General features: G+C 53.5%; 9 protein-coding genes across 9 annotated transcripts; 4 read left to right on the top strand and 5 right to left on the bottom strand.

Moving 5' to 3' along the window:
- Positions 1 to 1145: 1145 nt before the first annotated feature.
- G647_08774 (uncharacterized protein) lies at positions 1146 to 3187 on the bottom strand (the record flags this gene model as incomplete). Its single annotated transcript, XM_008733081.1, has 3 exons — positions 1146 to 2018; positions 2073 to 2861; positions 2948 to 3187. The coding sequence occupies 3 exons, from the start codon at positions 3185 to 3187 to the stop codon at positions 1146 to 1148; spliced, it is 1902 nt and encodes a 633-aa protein (XP_008731303.1).
- An 850-nt stretch (positions 3188 to 4037) lies between these two features.
- G647_08775 (uncharacterized protein) lies at positions 4038 to 6282 on the bottom strand (the record flags this gene model as incomplete). The annotated part of the gene is made up of 7 exons (XM_008733082.1): positions 4038 to 4547; positions 4600 to 5160; positions 5209 to 5259; positions 5350 to 5526; positions 5579 to 5670; positions 5783 to 6027; positions 6083 to 6282. The coding sequence occupies 7 exons, from the start codon at positions 6280 to 6282 to the stop codon at positions 4038 to 4040; spliced, it is 1836 nt and encodes a 611-aa protein (XP_008731304.1).
- An 800-nt stretch (positions 6283 to 7082) lies between these two features.
- Positions 7083 to 7874, bottom strand: G647_08776 (uncharacterized protein; the record flags this gene model as incomplete). The annotated part of the gene is made up of 4 exons (XM_008733083.1): positions 7083 to 7467; positions 7514 to 7617; positions 7671 to 7805; positions 7854 to 7874. 4 exons carry the CDS (start codon positions 7872 to 7874, stop codon positions 7083 to 7085), a joined length of 645 nt encoding a protein of 214 aa, XP_008731305.1.
- Positions 7875 to 8721: 847 nt separating this feature from the next.
- G647_08777 (uncharacterized protein) lies at positions 8722 to 10298 on the bottom strand (the record flags this gene model as incomplete). Its single annotated transcript, XM_008733084.1, has 3 exons — positions 8722 to 8761; positions 8819 to 9804; positions 10191 to 10298. 3 exons carry the CDS (start codon positions 10296 to 10298, stop codon positions 8722 to 8724), a joined length of 1134 nt encoding a protein of 377 aa, XP_008731306.1.
- An 812-nt stretch (positions 10299 to 11110) lies between these two features.
- On the top strand, positions 11111 to 11969 carry G647_08778 (uncharacterized protein; the record flags this gene model as incomplete). The annotated part of the gene is made up of 3 exons (XM_008733085.1): positions 11111 to 11167; positions 11219 to 11678; positions 11782 to 11969. 3 exons carry the CDS (start codon positions 11111 to 11113, stop codon positions 11967 to 11969), a joined length of 705 nt encoding a protein of 234 aa, XP_008731307.1.
- A 1035-nt stretch (positions 11970 to 13004) lies between these two features.
- G647_08779 (uncharacterized protein) lies at positions 13005 to 13881 on the top strand (the record flags this gene model as incomplete). Its single annotated transcript, XM_008733086.1, has 2 exons — positions 13005 to 13641; positions 13856 to 13881. The coding sequence occupies 2 exons, from the start codon at positions 13005 to 13007 to the stop codon at positions 13879 to 13881; spliced, it is 663 nt and encodes a 220-aa protein (XP_008731308.1).
- Positions 13882 to 14900: 1019 nt separating this feature from the next.
- Positions 14901 to 16442, top strand: G647_08780 (uncharacterized protein; the record flags this gene model as incomplete). Its single annotated transcript, XM_008733087.1, has 4 exons — positions 14901 to 15019; positions 15078 to 15353; positions 15402 to 15965; positions 16016 to 16442. 4 exons carry the CDS (start codon positions 14901 to 14903, stop codon positions 16440 to 16442), a joined length of 1386 nt encoding a protein of 461 aa, XP_008731309.1.
- Positions 16443 to 17550: 1108 nt separating this feature from the next.
- On the top strand, positions 17551 to 17748 carry G647_08781 (uncharacterized protein; the record flags this gene model as incomplete). The annotated part of the gene is made up of 1 exon (XM_008733088.1): positions 17551 to 17748. The coding sequence occupies one exon, from the start codon at positions 17551 to 17553 to the stop codon at positions 17746 to 17748; it is 198 nt and encodes a 65-aa protein (XP_008731310.1).
- A 691-nt stretch (positions 17749 to 18439) lies between these two features.
- Positions 18440 to 20736, bottom strand: G647_08782 (uncharacterized protein; the record flags this gene model as incomplete). The annotated part of the gene is made up of 2 exons (XM_008733089.1): positions 18440 to 18690; positions 18789 to 20736. The coding sequence occupies 2 exons, from the start codon at positions 20734 to 20736 to the stop codon at positions 18440 to 18442; spliced, it is 2199 nt and encodes a 732-aa protein (XP_008731311.1).
- Between the last annotated feature and the right edge of the window lie 845 nt (positions 20737 to 21581).

Below are 21581 nucleotides of genomic sequence, written 5' to 3' on the forward strand. Positions count from 1 at the left end.
TTGTAGGTGTGATTCAAGACCGTCGTATCGCGGAAAATTCAAACCCACGGTTCTTTCTTTCGATAGACTTGATATCACTCTATCTCATGGATGACCATGACAGTTACTGATAGTTGATGATGCCCAACGATCGAACCGCCTTGGATGTACAATTGTCCAGGCGAGACGAGTGGGTTCGAACCGGTATCGACAAATTTGAGTCAAATATTAATGAGTGAATAAACAATCAACTATGTAGTTAGCTCGAAGGTGTGAGTCAGAATGCCTTGAAGCCGCCAAGTCTGAACGAGTTGCGGGAATTTATTTGCCTTTGTCGCCTAAACACCAGTCTAATGTGCCGATGTCAGTGTCAGTGTTAGTTCCGGGTGCCAGTCGGTGAAAAATACGACGTGAGAGGCAATAGTGAAGTGGTGGTAGCAAGAACCAGCCTGCTAGAAAGTAGCGTAGTGGAGTGAGATAGAATAGTGTGATGTTGAGGCCGAACATGAACCTGACCCTGAAATTGATATTGAACTGAGATTTCGACGTGACGAGTCAAGGCAAGTCGAGCTCTCCTGGTCCGGCGCTGTTCACTCGCGCAAGACAAGCCACACTGTCGTTTGTCTTGTTACTCGTAACCACTGGATCCGTGGATAGCCTTGTGAGGCGCCTTGCATTTCTACATATCTCTCTCTGCCCTCTCAATCTCCATTTCCGTCTGTCTCTATGTGAAGGCCACGGAATCCGCCTTGTACATTCATATTCCATGGTCGTTTCTCCCTCTGCGATTGATCAGAGGGAGGAGAATGAATAAGGGAACGCGAAGACATCCTCGAAAGAGACCCTACTTTAATCTACTTCGTTCTGGTCGCGTCTGATATGGTCTCGGCTGGGCTCGTGTATCTGAGGCAGCAGGCGGAATGGTCGGTTAATTATATTTGTCTATCTCTCTGTCTAGATGTCTGCCTGCTGGGCTATGGCACATCTCTACCGACTGGCTTGACCAAGCGTGCTTCGGTCCAGATCAAGATTCGGACATACAGTATTATGCTCCAGCACAGCACGGCACAGCACAGCATCACAGTCGGACGGTTTTGTTCAGTTTCCACCCGTCAATCCATGTCTCGTCAACCATCTCCCATTAACCCACCCACTCCCTCGCTCGCTCACAAGACCTCCAATGTTGCGTTGCTGATAAAGTACAGGCCCGTATCTGTCGCGTTCGTCAAGTTGGTCTGCTTGACCTGCCCGAACTTGACGTAGCCGTTCTCGACCGGCGAATTCACCACTGTGCCATTGAAGCGGTGCAGATGATTCTCCCCCGCCACGACGGTGAAGTTTGCGAGCGAGATTTCATTCGGATTCCGAGTCACCACGGTCGGCATCCCGAAGTAATACGCCTGCACCTGCTGTTGGGTGAGGTGCAATTCGAAGTATCCCCGGTAGTACACCTCCTGCCACTGCAGTTCTCGGTTCGCGCCGACGAGCCATTCAGAGGCCTGCACGCTGCGGGCGATCGAGATGTTGGCGCCGTACGGTGAGGGCGAGGAGACCGCTGTGCCGCCGAACTCGACACCGATCGCGCCTTTGCCCGTGGCCGGGTCGTAGGGGTGGTTGTCCAACCAGACGAGGTCGGACACCCAGTTGGCGTGGCTGTCTCCCGCGATCATGATGTTGTTGGTGATGTTGTTGTCATACAGGATCTGATACGTCCGGTTTCGATTGGCCTGGTACCCGTCCCACGCATCATAGTCGAGTGGATTCACGTTTCCGTACGCGACGGACTCGTTGATGCGGCTGAAGACGGTCTGAGACCCAATCACGCGCCACGTCGCGCCCCGGTTCTTAGAGGAGATGAGTTGGTTATAGAACCAGTTTTCTTGGCGCGAGCCCATCATCGTGCGGCCGGCGTCGTTGGAGATGGTGTGGATGTAGTCGGTGTTCCAGTAGAGGTCGGTGATGGAGCGGTCGTACTGCCGAGTGTCCAGCATGATCAGGTCGAGGAGGTTGCCGATCGAAAACGAGCGCCAGATGCGGAGCTAGGAAGAGGTCAGAGGACAATGCCAACTAAGGGGAAGAAGGGGGGTGCTCACATCATCTCCCATTTCAACCTGCCGAATGGGCATCCATTCGAAGTAGGCGCGCACCGCGTTCATCTTGCGCTGGTCCACCGATACACCTCCGTCTTCGATGAAAGAGGACTCGGTGTTGTTGAGCTCCGAGGCGCCGTCGCGGTAGGTGTTGTCGGAGACTTCATGGTCATCCCAAACGGGGATCCAGGCAAAGTTTTGGTGGCTGGCAACCAAGTCCAGATCGGTTCGGTATGTGGCATGGCGCTTGCGATAGTCGTAGAGGGTGTAGATCTGTCTGTCAGGAAGCGGAACACGCCCAATTGTCTGACCCCAGCCGTATTCGCCGTTGGCGTACTCGTAGATGTAGTCACCCAGGTGTAGAACATAGTCGACCGAGTTCTTGCGGACGGGATTGCCGTAAGCGTTGAAGAAGCCAAACGGGTAGTTGCTGCAGGAGTAGACGGCCAGATTGACGGCAGCCGTGTCATCAGTGGGTGACGGGGTGGTCTTGGTTCTGCCGACCATGCTAGAGACGCTGCTGTTGCAAACCGTAAATTGATAGTAGTATTGAGTGAACGGCTGGAGGTTTCCAGCCTCGACTTTCACAGTGTAGTCGACATCGGAGCTGGTATACACCGTGCCTTGGTCGACGACCTGGGACAAAGCGCTGTCACTCGCTATCTTCCAGTTCAGGCAGACCGGGGCAGTAGACGGCGGTTTGGCCTCATCGGTGTCGTTGTAGATGGGCACTGGATTGTAGAGTGGCACATAGCCGCTGGTGGTACTGTTGCTCCTAACATTGTCGGAGCTCTATCTCACCGTCAGCAGTCGAGGACTAATTGAACCGGATCCAAGTCCGACGATCTTCGCGCATACAGAGCTGGAAGAGCACTTACAGGAGCACACCTCGTCCACAGGATCACGCTGTTTGGGAACGGGTCACCAGAAGCTACTCCATGGGTGAAGTTCAGCTGTGAAGCTGGCGTGGCTTGTCTCTCGACATGTCGCTTGACGACCTTGCGGACAGATATACCTAGACCAGGATGATGGAGAGAAGGAGAGCGATAGTTCAAATTGGCACCATACGAAGCAAACGAGGCACCAATTAAGGTGATAAAGACGACGAGTTGCAACATCTTGGCCCGCAGTGACTTCACGGAAAGGTGCGTCAGGTAGCTCACCTTTTCAACCCTGGACGGAGCGGACAGCAGCTTCTTCAAATAAATCGCAGCTTGCGCACCATGAGAGCTCTAGGATCTCCAACCCGGGCTGGACGCAACCTTTGCCCTGTCATCCCACGCTGCTCTCATACTGTATCCCAAGAAAGCAACCCGGCAAGCTGGGGTGGAGATTCAAGCTTAAGCCACAAGCTTTCCGGTGCCGATGACGTTGAGCCAATTGAAGGCAAGACTGTTGGCATGCGGACGCCGTCTTCAGGGCAGAGTTTGCAAAGCTGCGCCCTGGATCGGCCTGGAAATCTTTGGGAGCTTCCTATCTCATCGTAGTCGTGTAGAAAGAAGCATGTTGGAGCAATCAACGGCCGCCCACGCAGAAGACGTCAATGGGAATTGAGATGGAAGAAAGAGAGTTTGGATCCCGTGGGAACCATGCAGTAGCTCTGAGCAGGCCTGCTCGGCAGCCACAGCTTGTCAAGGCCTGGAGCACGTGGGTGGCCTATCTGTCGAATGGCCGGCGAGGTATTTGAAAGCTGCAGAAGTGAAGACGTCACCTCTGTTTGTCCGCCCGGCAGACGCCCTGTCACCGATGCTGGTACGAGGTGGTTGCAGTTGACCAGGGATTCATGCAGCTGGCATGGACATTACTCGAATCGGTGGCAGAAGTGAACAACGTGCCATCCAAGCGAGTTCAGGTTTGCCCGACTGAGAAAGCGGCACGTTCGAATAGATGACGACCGGCGACGAAGCTGCCTTCCCCAACTCGTCCGGCCAGTCCATCACTACGTCGGATACATGCTTCCGCGAACCGTCACTCTGGTACTATGGAACCCAGACTCCTCCAGAGGTCGCATCGATATCCTCTTCCCGCTTCCCAGTCGTACGCGTTGACAAGCGTGAAATTATTCAGCAACCCAGGTGGCCCGTATTCCGTCAGGTTGCTCTGTATATAGGACAGATTGAATGCAAATGGCGTGCCCCCCGTCACATTAAGATCCATTTGGTACGGCGAGTATACCTTGAAAGGAGGCCAATTCGAAGCGGGACTGCTCATGGTACTGTTTGACGAAGCCCCATTGGCAACGTCGTTCGGAATTGAAGGATTATCCGACGTGATAAAATTGCCCCAGATTTGCATCGCGGCCTTGACAAAATCGGGGCTCTGATTCGGTGCTGCGGGCCCAAAGTACGCAGTCAAGTCTGAACCATGCACAGCAACTGGAACGGAGTACTGATACTTGTATGAACTGCGGCCGAAGTCACTGTAGGCTTGGGCCATCCAGTACGATGGGCATACAAAGGTCGTCTCCGAGTATATTGCCTGGCGCCCTTGTCAGCAGTAGTTCACGTCGTAGCCGGAACACTTCGCTCACAAAAGCTCTCTGCTGCTGTCCTGTAGCAACGCTACTTTGGTTGATGAAGCTGGGCAAAGCAGTGCCTGAAGAAGCATACAACGGAGCTCCGGGATCGGTCGAGCCGTTTGAACTGGGATAGTACAGTAAGACCTTGGCAATATCGTCGTTGCTGAACAGCGGGAAAGTCAGTTGCAGCCAGGCCACAAGGTCGTTCTCCGTCGTGATGTTGGGTTGCGTGTATGCTGGTCCTTCCAGTGCGTTGTTGCTAACGAGTAAGTTCACGCCATTGAGTTCTTTCCGTAGAAGCTGGCGACTTGGCAGGTCCTGGACGAACACACCATCTGTCACTGGAAGAAATGGCCAAGTACCATATTTGCCGGCCTGGGAAAGAGTGGCACTCGCGTTCATCAGTGTGGCTGAATCCTTGCTGACTAGGCATTCGAAAATTGTGCCTGGATTGCCACCATATGGCAGTGTCGGTGCGCAGCCGACCATAGTAGCAAATGCATAATAGGCTTGAGAAGGCTGCCAATCCTTGTAACCGTACTGCATTGGAAGATATGGAGAAGGGGCAATGATCTGGCTGTATCAGCTCCAGTACAAATGTAGACGTGTGCAACTCCTTACGTTCCTGAAGAGCGAAACACCAAGCGAGCCGCCATAAGCCATGCCTTGCAACTAAGATATTGTTAGCGTAACTCGATTTGGCTGACGCGAACAGCTTCAACCAGAGCGCGGGTTGTGTACATCCGAGCAACGACAACTCACCATGACCGACCCGGCGCCAGCTGATTGCCCAGCAATGGACACACGGCTGGGATCCCCGCCGAACAACGAGATGTATCGCTGAACCCACTGCAGCGCCAAATGCTGGTCTAATAGTCCGGCATTGACAGCACCATTTCGGAAGACCTCATCGCTCGCGAGAAATCCAAAGGCACCAAGCTGCAGGAGTTGTAAGTCCTCGTTCTATCCGAAATTGGTCTGTGAGATTTACCCTGTACTGGATTGTTACACCAATGAACGAGTTGTTGTTGGTATTAATGATGGCCGACAAATCTTGCTGCCCATTGCCCCGACCATATCCACCTGAGTTTCACAGGGTTAGCATAGCTATGTGGCGGAGTTCAAGAATTTTGCGACCCGGCTGGAAGGTTTCTAGACAGGTTGATAACGACCCATGGAAACAGAGTCCACTCACCGCCATATATGTAAACAAGGACAGGAAGCGGATTGGGAGGACTTGGAGGTGCGTAGACGTTCAGGAACAGACAGTCCTCGCTAGCTCCTGTAGTATTGAGGAGCACAAAGGTGTTCGTCCTGTCCTGATTCTGAGGACAGATTGGACCGAATTGGTTGGCCTGGATCACAGAATCCCGGTTCATGGGAGGAGGCTGAGGCGCCTGCCATCTGTTGGTGCCAGTGGGTGGAGCTGCAAAGCGTATGCTAGAAGCTGAAGTCAGCTTCGTGGGACCTAAGCCGAGAGACAGCTTAGTTGTACCCCTTCCAGAGATTCAGCCCCGTCGTAGCATTGTTATAGCCTTGATACACCTCGTAGCCCAAGTCAACCTGAAGGGAGGAGTTACTGCCCCCTGACGTCTGACGACGTTCGAATGCCACCGGATATGGCTGAGGATTGTTTCGCGGATGGGCACGAACCCCTGCCACAAGGCACGCGACTGCGAAAACAAAGAGCTGCATTTGACCTTGAGGGTCCTCCGCAAAGCTTGAGCCTGGAAGTACTGGCCGAACCGAACCAAGGAACCTCGCATAGCAGGACAGACCTGCCTTTTAAGCTCATGGTAGAAGTCGGTCTGGTCGCTCAACTCACCGTGAAGCCGTGACGTTCGGACCGTGGCCGGCGCCATTCTCCAGACGGCTGTTGTCAAGCTGGGGTGATATTAGCCGTCTATACCAAACATACCTAGCCTGCGGCCGTGGATGGAGAAGCGGTGCTAGATGAAGACGTCATTGGCTCCCCCACATTCTTCCCTCTGATCTTCTTTCACCCGACACCAGCCGGACTACTCGTACTGTGCCATGTCGCATGAGGCTTGACTCGAAAGAACTCCAACTCCGCACGGCAAATCCATGCTGGCACGGCTGGCAGACAGTCTCATGATCGACACGCACATCCGATCTCGGTTCGAAGCTGCCCCGAACGATACGTCGTACTGTGAACCGCGTAGAATGGAACGACTGGAGAACCATCCCTGTTTCGATACATATGCATTTCATAGCTGTCATGTGCTCGCAGCCGCTGTATCCCAAACACAAAGTCTATTTCCCTTGAGCGGTTTAGCAGAAACCTTGCTTTTGCCCAACCTCACACCTACCATGCGGCCAAAGACATCGTCTGTTGGTGCGCATTACCTCCACCAAGCTACACCAGTATTGCCCTTTCTCGCAATCGTTTCTAGGCCTTTCCCGCCTTCAGAGTAAACACTGGCGGCGGCTCTCCGACGGGCAGAGCTTCCTCTGTCACACTCATCTGGTCTGCCTTAATTGCTCTTCTTGTCTCCAGAGCCAGGGTTCGTCTGGTTGTACTTGACACTCAAATCGTCGTACTCCTTCTGCAGGCCCTCGGCTTGCTTCTTGATTGCCTCAATCTCCTTGTCTTTCTTGCCGAGCTGCTTCTTGAGCTCCCCAATCTGGTCGGCACGGTATCTGCCATCGAGTTTCTCTCCTTCCTTGCCGCCGGCCCGCTCATCACCTTCGTACATCTTGACCTTCTCTTCCAAACGAAGAACATCGAGGATCATGCCGTAGGTACGGTTGAGAATGAGGGAGAGGAACAGGGTGAAGCCCGTCAGATACATGTTGCGTTGGGAGTAGAATTTGCGGGCCTGTACTTCCATGCGCTCAGAGCCAATGGCAGCAGCTCGCCTGGTTCTGTTAGAGATGTTCCTGCAAGGCATGTCGCGTGACTTACCCTGCGCCACTATTATCCTTTGTGAGGGCTGTCATCTCGACCTGGACACGATAGACTCTGTTGACGCTGTCAAGGAAGAGGATCAGAATGAAGATGAAGGTGATCTTTGGTGTCATCAGCCAGCATCCTGGTAATCTTCGAGGGGGTCTTGCTGTACCTTCATTGCATATTGTATCTTGGCAACGATTGGACTTTCGGAAATGAAGTTGAACAGTTTTCGCTTGGCGGTGAACGGCATGGGGATGATGAGGGCGACAAACAACACCATCTCCAGTACCAGGAGCACAAACACCTAGACCTCTTAGCATAAAGACAGGCAGTCAGCAAAAAGTCAACGTACCAAGCTGTAGTAGAGCGTCATGATGGCGGTTCTAGTTCGACAGAGGCTTTATTTTGAGGGGTGCGCAGGCTGAGACTCCACGGTACGACGACGCCAGAGGGAAGTTTGGCAAACAGAAATACTGAAGCAAAGAGGTGGGGTGCGGTCAATTACAGAAAGCGAACTTGAGGCTGTCCAGGTTTTAAAGGCCAGATTGGGCGTGTCACTGCGCAGGCACTTGTTGCGTCACCGTCACCTTTGACTTTTGGGTAAAGTGCAGTGGTCGGGTCGCAAGAAAAGAACTAAGTTACCACCACGTCATAAAAACTGCGCGGCTTGCACAAATACTCCACTGTTTCGCATCACGGTGGGCCTTGGCCCGCGAGACCGGTTATTGGAAACCCAGAACCGCGGACTCTTGAGTACTTATATGAAGCATAAAAGGATCATTAACTGCTGCAGGAGGGCTTTACTTTGCTCCTGAATCAGAGTCTGAGCTCAATCGTCCGCGCATTTACATAACTCATTTGGGCCTCGAGGCATTCGTGTGCGCCTAAGCTGTAACTCTGCAACGACAGCAGCACCAAATCAAAGGCTCGCCTCCCTTTTCTTGAAGCTCGTTGACTGCCCGCGTGGTTGCAGCTCACCAAGCACAACTCCAGGCACCAGAGCAAAAGGGCTGTCAGGGTATCCCATCAAAATCCAGACTTCGCCAGCATACCCATCTCCCAAACGGGCGTGAGATTTAATCTGGGGCGACATCCATCGTTTTATGCAAGGCTGGTATCTTCGCGTATAAGACTCGGTCAAGCAGCGAAGGGGTTTCGTCCTTGAGCACGCTTGGATAGATCGCCTACGACCTGATCGACGATAGACTACTTCACCTCATTCACCACTCGAATTCGCCCTGCCCTTTGTGGAAGACGTATCTGAACAAGGCTTGTCAGTGGTCAAAGCACAAAAGCCATATCCGAGAAAGCACTCACTCGGTCCCATCCACTCTGAGGACACCATCCTTCAAGGTGCACTTCCACTTGTTCTTGACCCGCTGGACCTTGTCGTATGTGCAAAGCATGACTTGGTCAGTATTCTCACCATTTTCCTCGGCCGCCGCTAGATCATCAGGGTCGTCGAGGTCAGAGTTAATAGCGTCTTCATCTTCCTCGTCATCGTCGTCGCCCGTTGCGTCGCCTTGAGAACGTGCAAGGCTCGGAGTCACCGCCTTGCTGGCGTCGCCTCCAGCGCTGCCCAACGCGTTGACTTTTCGCGTAGTTGACTTGTCCGGAATGAGGCGCTCATCCAGTGGCGTTAAGAGACCGCCACCTTCGAGTGATTGTTGCCGGGCTTGAAAATGGGCTCGCATGAGGTTATCGCCTTCTATAGAGTGCGCCGCAGCAAGGGCCTTGCGTTGAGCAAACTCGGTCGACCATGGGTCTCGGGCATCCCCACTACCATCGGTCTGGCTCGCATCAACTGCTCGAGGTTGGAGCTGGAGACTAGGGGAATAGTCCTGAACCCCATCAAAGCCAGTGCTTGACTCTTCTTGCTTGATGTAGGACGAAGTCGGTGCTGCTGGTGGCATCGGCACACGTGGTTGACCGCCTGACTGGAGCTGGGCAATCTGGACCCCGGCTCGCGGACCGTACTGCTGATGGAGGTTCATGGCGGCTCTGTCTCGAGCTGTCAGTGGCTGACCCTGCTGGAACGACGGTGCTTGATATTGCTGAGCCTGAGGCGGCGCCTGCTGGGTAGAATAGGATGGTGCAGCATTGGGTTCGTTCTTGATGACCACCGAGGATGCCGATGGTTGTGGCATAGGAGGGGTGCTGACACTGACCCCATTGCTAGGGAGAGTTTGGGGGGCGGCTTTCACATTGCTGGGGACGGTTGCTTGTTCTTTGATGGCAGGCGCTGGCGGAGGGTCCCATGGAAGTTGGGCAACTTTGAGTGCTGTGAGCTTCTTCTGCCATTCCTGGGAGAAAAAGGTTAGTCCAATCAGTCGACGGCGTGATCTGCCTGGTACGACACGGGGCGTTCCAAATGTGGGTTAGTGCGGCAATTTGGGGGGTGGCCATGCTGGCGGTGGCGTATAAAAAGAGACCATGACTCAAAGCAGGCGCTGCATTCAAGAACCTTCCGATCCCCGCCTCGCCCGCAGCCCTCGCCCACCCGTCGTCCCAACCCAGTGCTCCGGAGCCTGTTTGGCACTCAAAACACCCTTTCAGCGTCCACACATCGCCGCTTCCTTCCCTTTCTTCAACTGCGAGTATTCGACTTGTTGCTCAAGTCTCGTGCAGGCCGGAGTAATGATGGGACTCGACAAAAAGTGATGTGCAGCTGGCCGCAGGCGTGACTTACCGACTTGAGCAGATCCAAGGTTGCAAGCTCTACGCCACCTTCCTCGAAGTCCTGCCGTGACGCCTCGCAGACATCATTGATGACTTTGGCATACACTTCGCCCTGCATCGAGTCAGCAAATGAGCGCCATTCAAGCCTGTAGGAGCGTCGGCGCTGCGTATTCGGTTGTGGCAAGGCAAGAGAAGGACTCCGGGCTGGATGTGACGGCGCAAGACACCTACCACCATGTTCTTTGACATATTGCCGTGTAGTCGGCGTTGTAGAGTCCGGAGATCTTTAATACGCTGGATCTGTCGTCGCTGGCAGGTGATAGCCGAAAGAACCCACGGGAAGAGTTCGATGTAGCTGTAGCAAGACAGGTAGATAAAGGCTGCGGAAGGTGAGAGTGACAGTGACGGGCGATTGACTAGCGCAGTTCTCACATGTCACTTCGTGCCAGATATCCTCAAGCGGAACCCGTGTGTGATATCTAGGACTGTGGAGTTGAGAGGGATGTTTTGCTCCGTGCTGGTGTGGAATGTGAATCGGTGAATAAGGCTTGATGGCAAGTTCATCAGAGCGATGGGAGAGATGACCCCGACGCTCTCAACTCAAGGCTTGGCTCAGGCGCTAGCCACTTATCTGCAGGCACCTGACAGACACCTGGGGGCCCCTCTGGTGCCCCCAGTGCCTCTGGTGCCTCCGGGCCCTTTAATTGAAATCCCTTCACTGTCCCTTCCAACTTATCAAAGCACGTGTGTATTCTTGGATAGCGGCGAGCCATAATTTTCACGCTTGCTCCTCGCAACGATTCATGTTACCTAGTATTCCATCAGGCAATTGAGCCTTGCATCTACTAACCTTGAACTGGCAGACACTTGCATGTAGCATCCGTTCAAAATCCCTGCTCGGCTTGGTCGCGTGAGAACCGTCAAGACATCATGTCTTTCCGACCAGCGTTGATTGTCGTCGACATGCAGAATGACTTCTGTCCTCCGGTGTGCAACTTCCCGCTCTTTCCTAGATTTATATTTGCCAACATGTCATAGGATGGCTCCCTCGCCGTCTCGGGAGGTCGAGATATTGTCCCGCTCATCAACCAACTTCTTGCCTCTCCGCGTTTCGTCTTGAAGGTGCTCACCCAAGATTGGCATCCGGCTGACCACATCTCGTTCGCTACGAACCACCCTGGTCCCAACAACAAGCCGTTCGAATCGTTTGTAGATGTCCAAAACCTGGTGGGCAAGAAGCCGGAGCAAACCATGAAGCAGAGATTGTGGCCCGTTCATTGTGTGCAGGGTTCCAAAGGGGCAGAAATCATCGACGGCCTCGACGTCTCTGATGTCCGTTTCTCCGTCAAGAAAGGACAAGACCCTCAGGTGGAAATGTATTCTGCCTTCTCAGATTCCTTTGGCAACCTTACCTATGGCGCTGGGGGCGTGAGCCACAACCTCGCTGAAGAATTGGCAGCCGAACAGATAACGCACGTCTATGTCGTTGGCCTTGCCGGTCAGTCCTCTTTGAGATAATACCGTGCCGCCCGAAACTTGAGCCTTTGTACCCCTTTCGTCTCAAAAGGCAGAGAGCTGATCAACTTGTGAGAGAACATTAGGTGACTATTGTGTCAAAGACACCGCGCTGGGCTCGGCCAGAGCAGGTTTCACCACATACTTGATAGAGGAAGCCCAGCGATGTGTGGACCCAAGCACGTGGCCTGATATCAAGAGCGCTTTAGCACAGGGCTCTGTCAATGTTGTCAGCATTGACGGCAGCGAAGTTCGGCAGGTCCTTGAACCTTGAGGACAGTTATGACCATCGACGTCGGGCTTTGGCCGAGAAAAGCCTTACGTCTTCCCTGAATGATGCATTCTTTCCACTGACGCTCTTCGGCCGCAACTAACTCCACGACAGTATGCTGCACCCTGTGCTCATGGAGTTCCACTTGAATTTGCGTTAAGCAACACGATCAGTAGGAAATCTTCCTCCGTAATGGCGGTCTTTACCTTCGGGTATACACCCATGCTGCTGCGGCGTCCCCCCAGCGTCACAAGGTTACCATAGACCATAGTTTGACAGGGCAGGCTGCGTTATCTCGATGTGGAGGACCGATTCTCTGCGATCGTTCACGAGTTGTGACCACTCAAAGACACGTCGGCCTTTCTTGAGACCGCACCAGCATCTCAGTATGGCATCGACTGCGAGAGCCTGATCGGCAGCCGCAGGGCGAGCAGGCAGCTCCAGAACAAGGAAGGGAACTGCTACATGAGGAAGCAACCACAACTACAGAGATGGGCAAAAAACCGAGGATATGATGTGCATTCCTCTCCTTAGTCTCATGAGCTGTAATACTTCGCTTACAGTTACTGGACACAGTGAAAAAGATTGAGAGAGTTTGACCTCTGCAGATGCACTCGGCAGCTCTTTTTGTCGTTCGAGATATTCACTCATACTCTTCTTCGAGGCGTTCCACTTGGACACGATAGTACACCTCATCATTCGTCATTGTTTGGCGAACAAACTTTGCCGTCTGAGCAGCAAATGCTCGGAAGTATTAAGTGCAAGGTCTCCAGACGTATTGGCTGTCACGGCTGCCAGACTCCTGCTATCCAAGCCCACCGGGCCTGCGATCATTGCTCAACGGGTGCGGTCCAGCCAATCAGGTATGGACGTGCGGGCTGTTGATTATCGTTACAGCGCGTTGTAGCATCTCTTTGCCCTTTTTGAACGCCGTTTCCAACGCTCGTGTCCGTGACTGAGTGCTACGCTCTCCTGCTATACATACTATACAACAGCGCCTGTTGTCAAGGTGCCTGATGGGATCTCAAGTCAGGGAGAATGCCACACTCAGAGCACCCTACACCGCGAGGGAACACGCCTAACCCAGATGCAGATATTTCGACGTTCTGGTGGAACATTAATCAGCCGCGACAGAAATGGACGTTGGAATGTCCGGCTTATTTGCTGGGCCAAAGTGAGAAGAATATGGGCATCCTGATGAAGCGTGATGATGACTTCAAGAGATTCAGCTGGGAGGAGTGCGAGGAACTGGTCAAAACGAACAATATCCACCACTTTCAGCGGTCATCAAGTCAACTCCGAGGATACCTGCAATACGTTCACCATCTGAAGAAGACGTATGGCTCGGTCCTCACATACATCCAACGAGAACGCCTTCATTGGGACACGGTTACGCCCAGCGCGGATGCACCATTCCGCGATGCATCCGACTATCGAATACTGTACAACGACTGGCCGTACTTTGTTGAGGAGGGTATCAGGCATCTTGTCGTATGGACAAAATTTCTCATCGATGAGAACCCTGAGACAGGAGAAGTGCTTCCCGAAGCTAACCAGCAAATCGAGAATTTCATCAGGGCGACGTTCTGCGAGGGACCAGATGACAAGATGGTTCCTAGAGAAAGGATAGTTTGGTTCAAGAATTGGAAGACTTTGAAAAGCGTTCATGCATTAGGTAAGTCTGCAGGGGCTGCTGAGCTGATGATGAGACTGCAGGAACGGACGGGAGCGTTGCTGACTCTTGAGCTTCCACAGAGCATTTCCACGTTATGCTGTATAACGCGCCTGAAGCACTTCTCGAAGCTGTGACACAGGGAGATCGACCGAATTGTGAAAGTTGGATGGATAGCAACAGTTGAAACGGAACCCGATATGCGACTGTTCCACAGCTCAAGACTGCAACATCGTCTCATAGACTGCAGGACGTGGAGGTAATTTAAGCATTTGGTCAATCTGGTTATCGACCTGGGATAGATATTTGAGGAAGGAATTACACTGTTGGGATGTCAGCCTCGCATACATTCAAGAGCCACCAGCCGTACTCCATAGAAGCAACAGGGAGCGAAAAGGGGAATCAGATCGAGGCACGTTTTCAATTTTGCCATGCGGATGACGCAGCACTGTGCTTCGTGCAGGGGTTCGTCCTTAAGGCTCACAGCTTGCACCCAATTGCAAGTGAAGCGTCCAGCTGGACAGTCACTTAGTTAGGTACCCCGTGCAGCAAATGGAACCAAATCCCGAGGAGAATAGGCGACTGTCTTTCCTCAGGGTTATGACACTTCAAGGTAACTCCAGCTCGCAGCCGTGAGATCAGTGCAGACAGCGCATATGTGCATCTACTGCTCGCGGTGAACGGATGCTGTTCAAGCCGAAACAGCGAAAGACAAGTTCAGCACATCCACCACGCCTCGCGCAGCCCTCACCCCGCTATATCCGGCAGCCCCTCGACGTCATATAATACTGTTTGCTTTTCCTGCTTCGTGCAACTGCGCCCTTCACCACAAAGACATTCTTGCCCTCGTGCATGAGGGTGAGCAATCGAGACAATGAAGCACTCAATAGGAGCTGCGCTGCGCGGTCGCAGTGAATCGAAGAGTACTTTCTCAATCTTCAATGGGCGATGGTTGTCGACAGGCTGACTCCAAAAATTTAGGCAATCGCTCTTCCTCCGAGGAGCAACGGGAAGCTGTCGACGAGGACACCACTGTGGTTGAGCCAGACCAGGGAAATGGTGAAGACCTTACTGTTGCCTTTCGAGCCAGACACATTTTTAACACCGGTGTAGTCCTCTCGCACATCATCTCGCAATTGCGCCCAGGCGCCGACCTCTCCCGAGTCACCCTCCCTACGTTCATCCTCGAGGAAAGATCGATGCTGGAAAGAATAACAAAGTAGGACCTGGGCCCCAAGATGTGAAGAAACAATAACTCACCGATGGCTAGTTTCATGGCCCATCCCGACACACTACTTCCCATGCCCCAGATCGAGGATCCTGTTGATCGATTTGTGTCGGTCATCAAGTTCTACCTCAGCGGCTGGCACATCAGACCTCCGTATGTTGATGTTGTTGTCTCGGTCCGTCGCCGAAGGGGCGCACTGACTGTCCACTAGGGGCGTAAAGAAGCCGTTGAACCCGATCCTCGGAGAGACGTTCACTTGCTACTGGGAATATCCCGACAATACACGAGGCTACTACATCTCCGAGCAGACGTCGCACCATCCACCCAAGTCATCCTATTTCTTCATGGCCCCAGAACACCACATCCGGGTCGACGGCACGCTGAAACCACGGAGTAAATTCCTCGGGAACTCAGCAGCCAGCATGATGGAGGGCATCTCTTACTTGCGATTCATGAACAGAGGCAAGTCGAAGGGTGGTGAGAAATAGTATGTACGAGGCAACATACTGGCTGGACGCATCACTAACCTTAGCAGCATCTTGACGCAACCCAACATGTATGCGCGAGGCATTCTTTTTGGCAAGATGAAATACGAACTGGGCGACCACTCCTTTGTGCGATGTCCCGAGAACGGCCTCGCGGCAGATATCGAGTTCAAGACCAAAGGCTGGGTTGGAGGCACATACAATGCTATCGGCGGTGTCATCAAAAACGAAAAAACAGGCGAAACTCTGTTTGAACTCTCTGGGTTCTGGTCCGGCGAGATGACCATCAAAGACACCAAGACAGGCCAGAAAAAAGTCCTTTTCGATGCGACACACGCGAAGCATGCTCCGCCCTTGGCGCGGCCGATCGAAGAGCAGGGCGAACGCGAATCACAACGGCTATGGAGGTCGACGGTCCAGGCAGTTCATGCGCGAGATCACGAGGTCGCTACCACGGAGAAGGCAAAGATTGAAGATCGCCAAAGAGAGGAAGCTAAACGACGGGAGGAGCTAGGCGTCGAGTGGAAGCCCAAGCTGTTCCGGAGGGTAGATTCTCGACCAGGAGGGACCGAAGAAGGCGAAGAAGATCTGGAGTGGATTATCAACGCGCACTTGTATGTTTCCGTTCCTTTATGTATGACCGTTACTCACACCGTCTCTGCAGGGATCCAAAGGCCAGTCCCCAAGAATTGGTGGAGAAGATTTTGTCGATAGCACCCATATTACCAGGACAAGGTGCACTCACCGAACGTGAGCCTAAGCACCAATCTGAACCTGCCACAGAGTCTCAGCCGCCAGCAGCACAGAAGAATGCCGGAGAACATTTGCAGGCTTCTGGTAATCTGATCGATTTTGATTCAAGGCCACCGAGCACGGCACCGCCTGAGAGCCAGCCAAGTCAAACCTCATCAAATCACCAACAACCAGTGCGTCGTAACGATGCGAATTTGATGGACGATGACGAGCACCTGAGCAACCAGATATCCAAGCTAAAGATGCATGAAGCCATGGTACCCGAGGGCCAGAAGCCGTTGAAGAGAACAGACACGGACACCAGTGAGGTGGATGTGTTTGTTGATGCTGAAAGTTGAACGAATGTCAAAACGCCGCAAGACCTATCAGGTCCCGGAAACGGGTCAGGGCCCCTGGGGCCTTCTTCGGCGGCCAAGTCAAGAGCTCAAGCATGATAATTCATGGTATAGAGTCTGATGAGCCATATCAAGTTAGCAGGCACTGATAGCTTCGTAAAGAGGAAACCAACTACTTAGGAGACGCACAAAATCCTTTACGAAAATTGTGCAGGTGTTGTTCCATCATTGAATAATGCTACGTCCTCCGTCCTTGATAAGTCCTCGTAGGGACGGTACCTGCATCCAGCAGCCCGAATATCGCCGAAGCCTTCAAAAAGGGCTGCCGCTTGAGCAGATCAAATCAAACCGTCGGAATTGGCCCGTGCGAAGCAGAAGATAGCACTAAGCCCGATTGAGCCAGGTCAAGTGTGGAGGATAAGGGGAGAAGGGACAATCGGCATGTGCGGGGGAAAGCCCACCGTGGCCACCCCGGCCCGCCATCGCCCAGCGCCCAAACATGGGGAAGGCACCTGCCGCCAAACAACCTGTTTCATGTGATGGTGGCTGCCGCGAGTCCCGTTGCACACCGGGAAGGTGCCATTCGTGAGGCTGGAGGAGGGCCGAGGAACCACGGGACACGTAAGAAGCACAACTGCACTCCAATTTCGTTTCTCTTCTCTTTCTCTTCTTCTTCACATCGGCTTTGCCTGACCAGAGGTACAGTAGCATACCTTTGACCATAACAACGTGAATCTCCACTCCTCACCTTGCACACAATCTGTTTGGCCCTCAGCAACATCGGCTCATCCTCTTGACACCGCGCCCGTCTCGTCCACTTCTACCGGCATTCGAGCGAAAGTACGACGCTGCCCGAAACAGCGCTTCAACTCACACACACGTGGCATTTTGAAACCAACAACGTCAACTCACCCGACGGTCCCGTACCTGCACTACTAGTAGAGCAGGGAGTCAGCAGGAGCACTCAACAGATCTGTACGCATTTCGAACCTCGACTCCACCTTGCCCTCTCATTCCTCCATTGCCTCCATCACCTTCACCACTGTCAACTCACCAGCACCCGCGAACAACACAAGTGGTCAACCTCCCCCCTCCCGGAACGACACTCAAAATGCAAACTCGAACCATCCTCGGAGCAGGTGCTCTGCTCGGCGTCGGCGCGCTTGCTGTCACCCAGCTGTCATTCCAATCTCAGGACCGCCAATACAAGAAGACTCTCGCCTACATGCACGACGGACGCGAGAAGATCCAGGAACGCATGAATGCCATGGCCAACACTGTGAGTGATACCGTGAGTGGGAAGAAGTAGACGGATACGGAAGGAGCAGGAGTCGTCAGAGAGGACGTGAGGGGGTCGGTAAGGTTGCAGTGTTTAAAAATTGCCAGAGATTGGAAGTGGAAGTGAGAGGGCTACGACAGGACAGCAATGAGTCGGAGCAGAAGACGTGCTCCGCAAAGAAAAGGCATCCATCACGCCTCCTTAAGAACCGGGTGAGGGCACCCACCACTGCTATATCAAGATATTCGACATGAACAAATCGCAAATAGTGCATGGAAGGTGAAGCTGCTGGAAAGTTTGAGTCGGAACCTCTGTCGTTAGCTTGCTTTGCTATACAGAAAGTTACATACCGCAACATCAAAAACTCATCACCACACATCCACGTGCGTCTTCTCCTCCTCGGGACTCGTTCTATGCCTGTATTCTAGGCGACAACATTGGCCGAGTAACGAAAGTACTTCGCGATCAGAGTCTCGCTCAGGGAATCATAACTCTTGTTTTCCAGTCCATGCACATGACATGCCCGGCCCATGCAATCAAGTCGACACCTACCCATCTGTGCCAGAGTAGTTACATTACATTTGATCCCATCCACGGACTCGGCCCACCTACGCTCCAAACTTGGGGAAACTAGGTATGTATGCTTTGCCGAGCCGACACCCACTGCAAGCCCGCACACCACCCCCCGTCAGCCATGCCGTGACCAGGAGGACCATGCCCATCACGCATCTTCGTCCTCGGTCTCGGTATCCGTCTCTGAGGAATCACTGTCGTCGTCGTCTCCCTCGGTGTCGCTCTCGTCGTCGCTTTCCTCGAGGACGTTGCCTGCCACGGCGACGGGGACGCCGCCCTTGCCGTCCTGCGCCTCGGCATGCGAGAGAGCGCGAGTCCGCTTCTTGGGCTTGCGCTTCGTCGTAGGCGATCCGGACATGCCGCCGCTTTTCATTGCCTGGAACTGGCCGGCCAGAGAATCTGCAAGGGGGAAAAAGGGAGTCATGTTAGCGCGCTGCGTGAATGTATAGCATGGAGGGTGTGTTTGCGAAAAAAATGGGGGGGGGGGGGGGGCGTACCTTCATCGGGCTCACTGATCTCCTCGTCACTCTCCACCAGCTCTGCTTCCTTGGGATCGCGCACGTCGAGGACGACGTCGACTTTTTCGTCCAGACCAATATATGAGTCGCAGACCAAGTGCATGGCAAACGGAAAGGCGTGGATCTGCGGGGGTGCTTGGAACGAGCATTTCAACGTCACGACGTTGAATGTGGGCTTCACGCTCCCGGTAGCCGGGTCGGTCGTGAAGATGGGACGGTTGAGGGACGTGAATGTAAAGGGTGGGACGGAGATCCGGTCCATGCGGCTTTCAGCCAGGAAGACGTGCCACCGCGGGGCGTGCTCTGCTGCGAAATATGGAGCGTGCGCCAGCGGAGGCTGGACGGAGCCGTCTTTCGCGTCGTCGTCGACGTAGCTTCCATCCGGCAATTTGCGGCGCTTGTTCTTCGCGGGCTTACGACCGTGCAGGGCGTCCAGGTCGCCTTCGTCGGGGTCGATGTCTTCCAGGTCGAGGGGGTTGATTGGGGGTATTTCACTCGCGGGCGTTCCTGGTGGGATGACGCGGGCTTTGATCACCAGTTGGACGAGACTGCCGGGGGTAACGACACGTTCGCCGACGACTTTGAAAAACGCTTTGGCAACAACGAGGCGTGGGATCTGCGACGCAACACCCATGGCCTGGTTGTATTGCGCGTCAGAGAGATCTGAGCATAGACTGCGACGTGTAGAGGGCGGCAGCTGCATGAATTTTGAGAAAGTGAGGGGCGCACGCTTGGAGGATTTTGAGATTTTGTCGACGATTTCGGGCGTGAAGTTGGGGAGTTGCAGTATCGCTGAACCGTTGGGTGGGACGGCTTGAATGATATTCTGCGAGGTGTGGTAGGATGCTAGGAGGGGCTTTACTGCCCCGAAGGGAAGCGTTATGGATGTGAAGGAGTTGTTGAGGAGCAGGGCCGTGGGAGCGACGTCGTATTTCTCCTTTTCGAGCTCAGGGTCTTCGAGATCGATGCGTGCAAGGTAGGCCCATAGTAGGGCAAGGGTTTTCCGGCGCACGGGGTCGTCGATGCTCTTTAGGCGGAGTTTGTCTGCTTCTGTCAGGACGGTGCTATTGAGCACTTTGCTTTCGACTTTGGCGGCTCCGGCATCACTCCTTGCTCCCTTGAGGGTCTCTGTAAATTCCTGACCCACGCTGGTGGCCGCCACGACACCGCCCTCAGAGATGTCTTCCTTCCATTCGCGGAACAGGTTGCCTGCACTGGCGTGAAGGACTTTGTCTTTTGTGAGAGCTTGTGTGCCGTACCACCATTTCCCGAGCGTGTAAGGGAGGAGGATTCCAAGCAGGATACCGTAAAAGGCAACGACGAACCAGCGGTTGCCTTCCTCGACCATCCACTTGGGTAGCGCGATGCCAATGCTGGTCGACTGTCTTCCATCAGGGTTTCCATACAGCAGATAGTTGTTCCTGATGTCTTCGTCCGTCAACGCTTTGTAGGCTTTTGTCATTTCGATCCAGCGGCTGTTCACGTCGTCGATAGTTTCGTTCTTTGAAGTGTCGGGCTTTGCTTTGTCGGGGTGGTATTTGAGAGAGAGTTTCCTGTAGAACTTGTCGATGTCCCTCTCCGAGGCACTCCTCGATACCCCGAGGATATCATACGGATCCCACATCTTCGGCATTGTCCTCTGAGTGACAGCAATCAGATAGATCATATAGGCCATGAAGGCGTAGCCCAACACCACGGCTATGAGTCTCTTCGTCTTGCGGGTTTGTCTTTTCCGCCGCTTCCTCTGCGCCTCGATAAGGTCGACATTTTTGGGTCGGAAGTCTGATTTTATGCGGGAGGCCGTCTGTTCGAGGTCTGTCGAGGGTTTGAGGACGTTGTAGGTGAGAGGGACTGTGACCAGGCCGGCCATGGTCAGCATAAAGAACGGGAAGAATTGCCCGCCCTCATCGTAGTTGTAGTCAGACATGGCTGCGGTTTGGCGCACGCGCCGTCGAGGTTTGTGGACGGCGTGGACAGTATTGCGGCGCCGATAGGGCTGCGGTAGTGCAAGACAATGGAATGGTACAGAGCCTGCAGAGAAATGCCCGCGGCGGGCAACAATCTGCGTGAACGAGTGTGAAAATAGTTGTTGCCAAAAAGTGGCCGGTGGACCCTGAATAAGCCTGAACAAATCGTGTAAAACGCGAGGTGGCTTCTACGGGTTCAGCCTCGTCGGAATCACACAACCGTGTCGAATCGTCTGTCCGCTCCTACTTGTCATCCACTACACACCGCTTGCTTGAGATTAAGACTGTTATGCTGAAGCAAAGCTCCTGACAATTGCAGCGTTTGGCTGGTTGACCACCTCTATCATCAATGACTGTGTGGTGGCCGGTGATGCAACGGCAGGATCTCAAGGTCCCCTGTTCCTCCGGCATCACTCTGCAAACCAAGTCTTGCCCTCCAATCCTCCTGATGGATGTCTGATGGACGATGCTAGCCATCCATAATTAGTCTCTTGGAAGTGATGGCCCAAGGAAATATCCGCTGTAAGTTCGCTTCGGACTCTATTCCCCGTCTATTCCAGAACTCGAGGTTTCTTCACAAGCATAACCAGAATACGACAGAGCCCCTCGTATCTCACTTATTCAGGCTTTTCTACCACGTCTTGAAGACTCGGTGCGAGCAGGCTGTGGGCGGAGTTTCATCAATCAATGTGGAAAGGTCAGGCTCCACCGTTTTGTGGTACGCCCACCCAGGGTCTACAGGCGATGGTCGCAAAAGTGGGAGACTTTCATAGGAGTTCCTTAAGAGACATGGTCAAGCGGCGAA

The sequence above is a fragment of the Cladophialophora carrionii genome, assembly GCF_000365165.1.
Source record: "Cladophialophora carrionii CBS 160.54 unplaced genomic scaffold supercont1.8, whole genome shotgun sequence".
Taxonomy (NCBI): domain Eukaryota; kingdom Fungi; phylum Ascomycota; class Eurotiomycetes; order Chaetothyriales; family Herpotrichiellaceae; genus Cladophialophora; species Cladophialophora carrionii.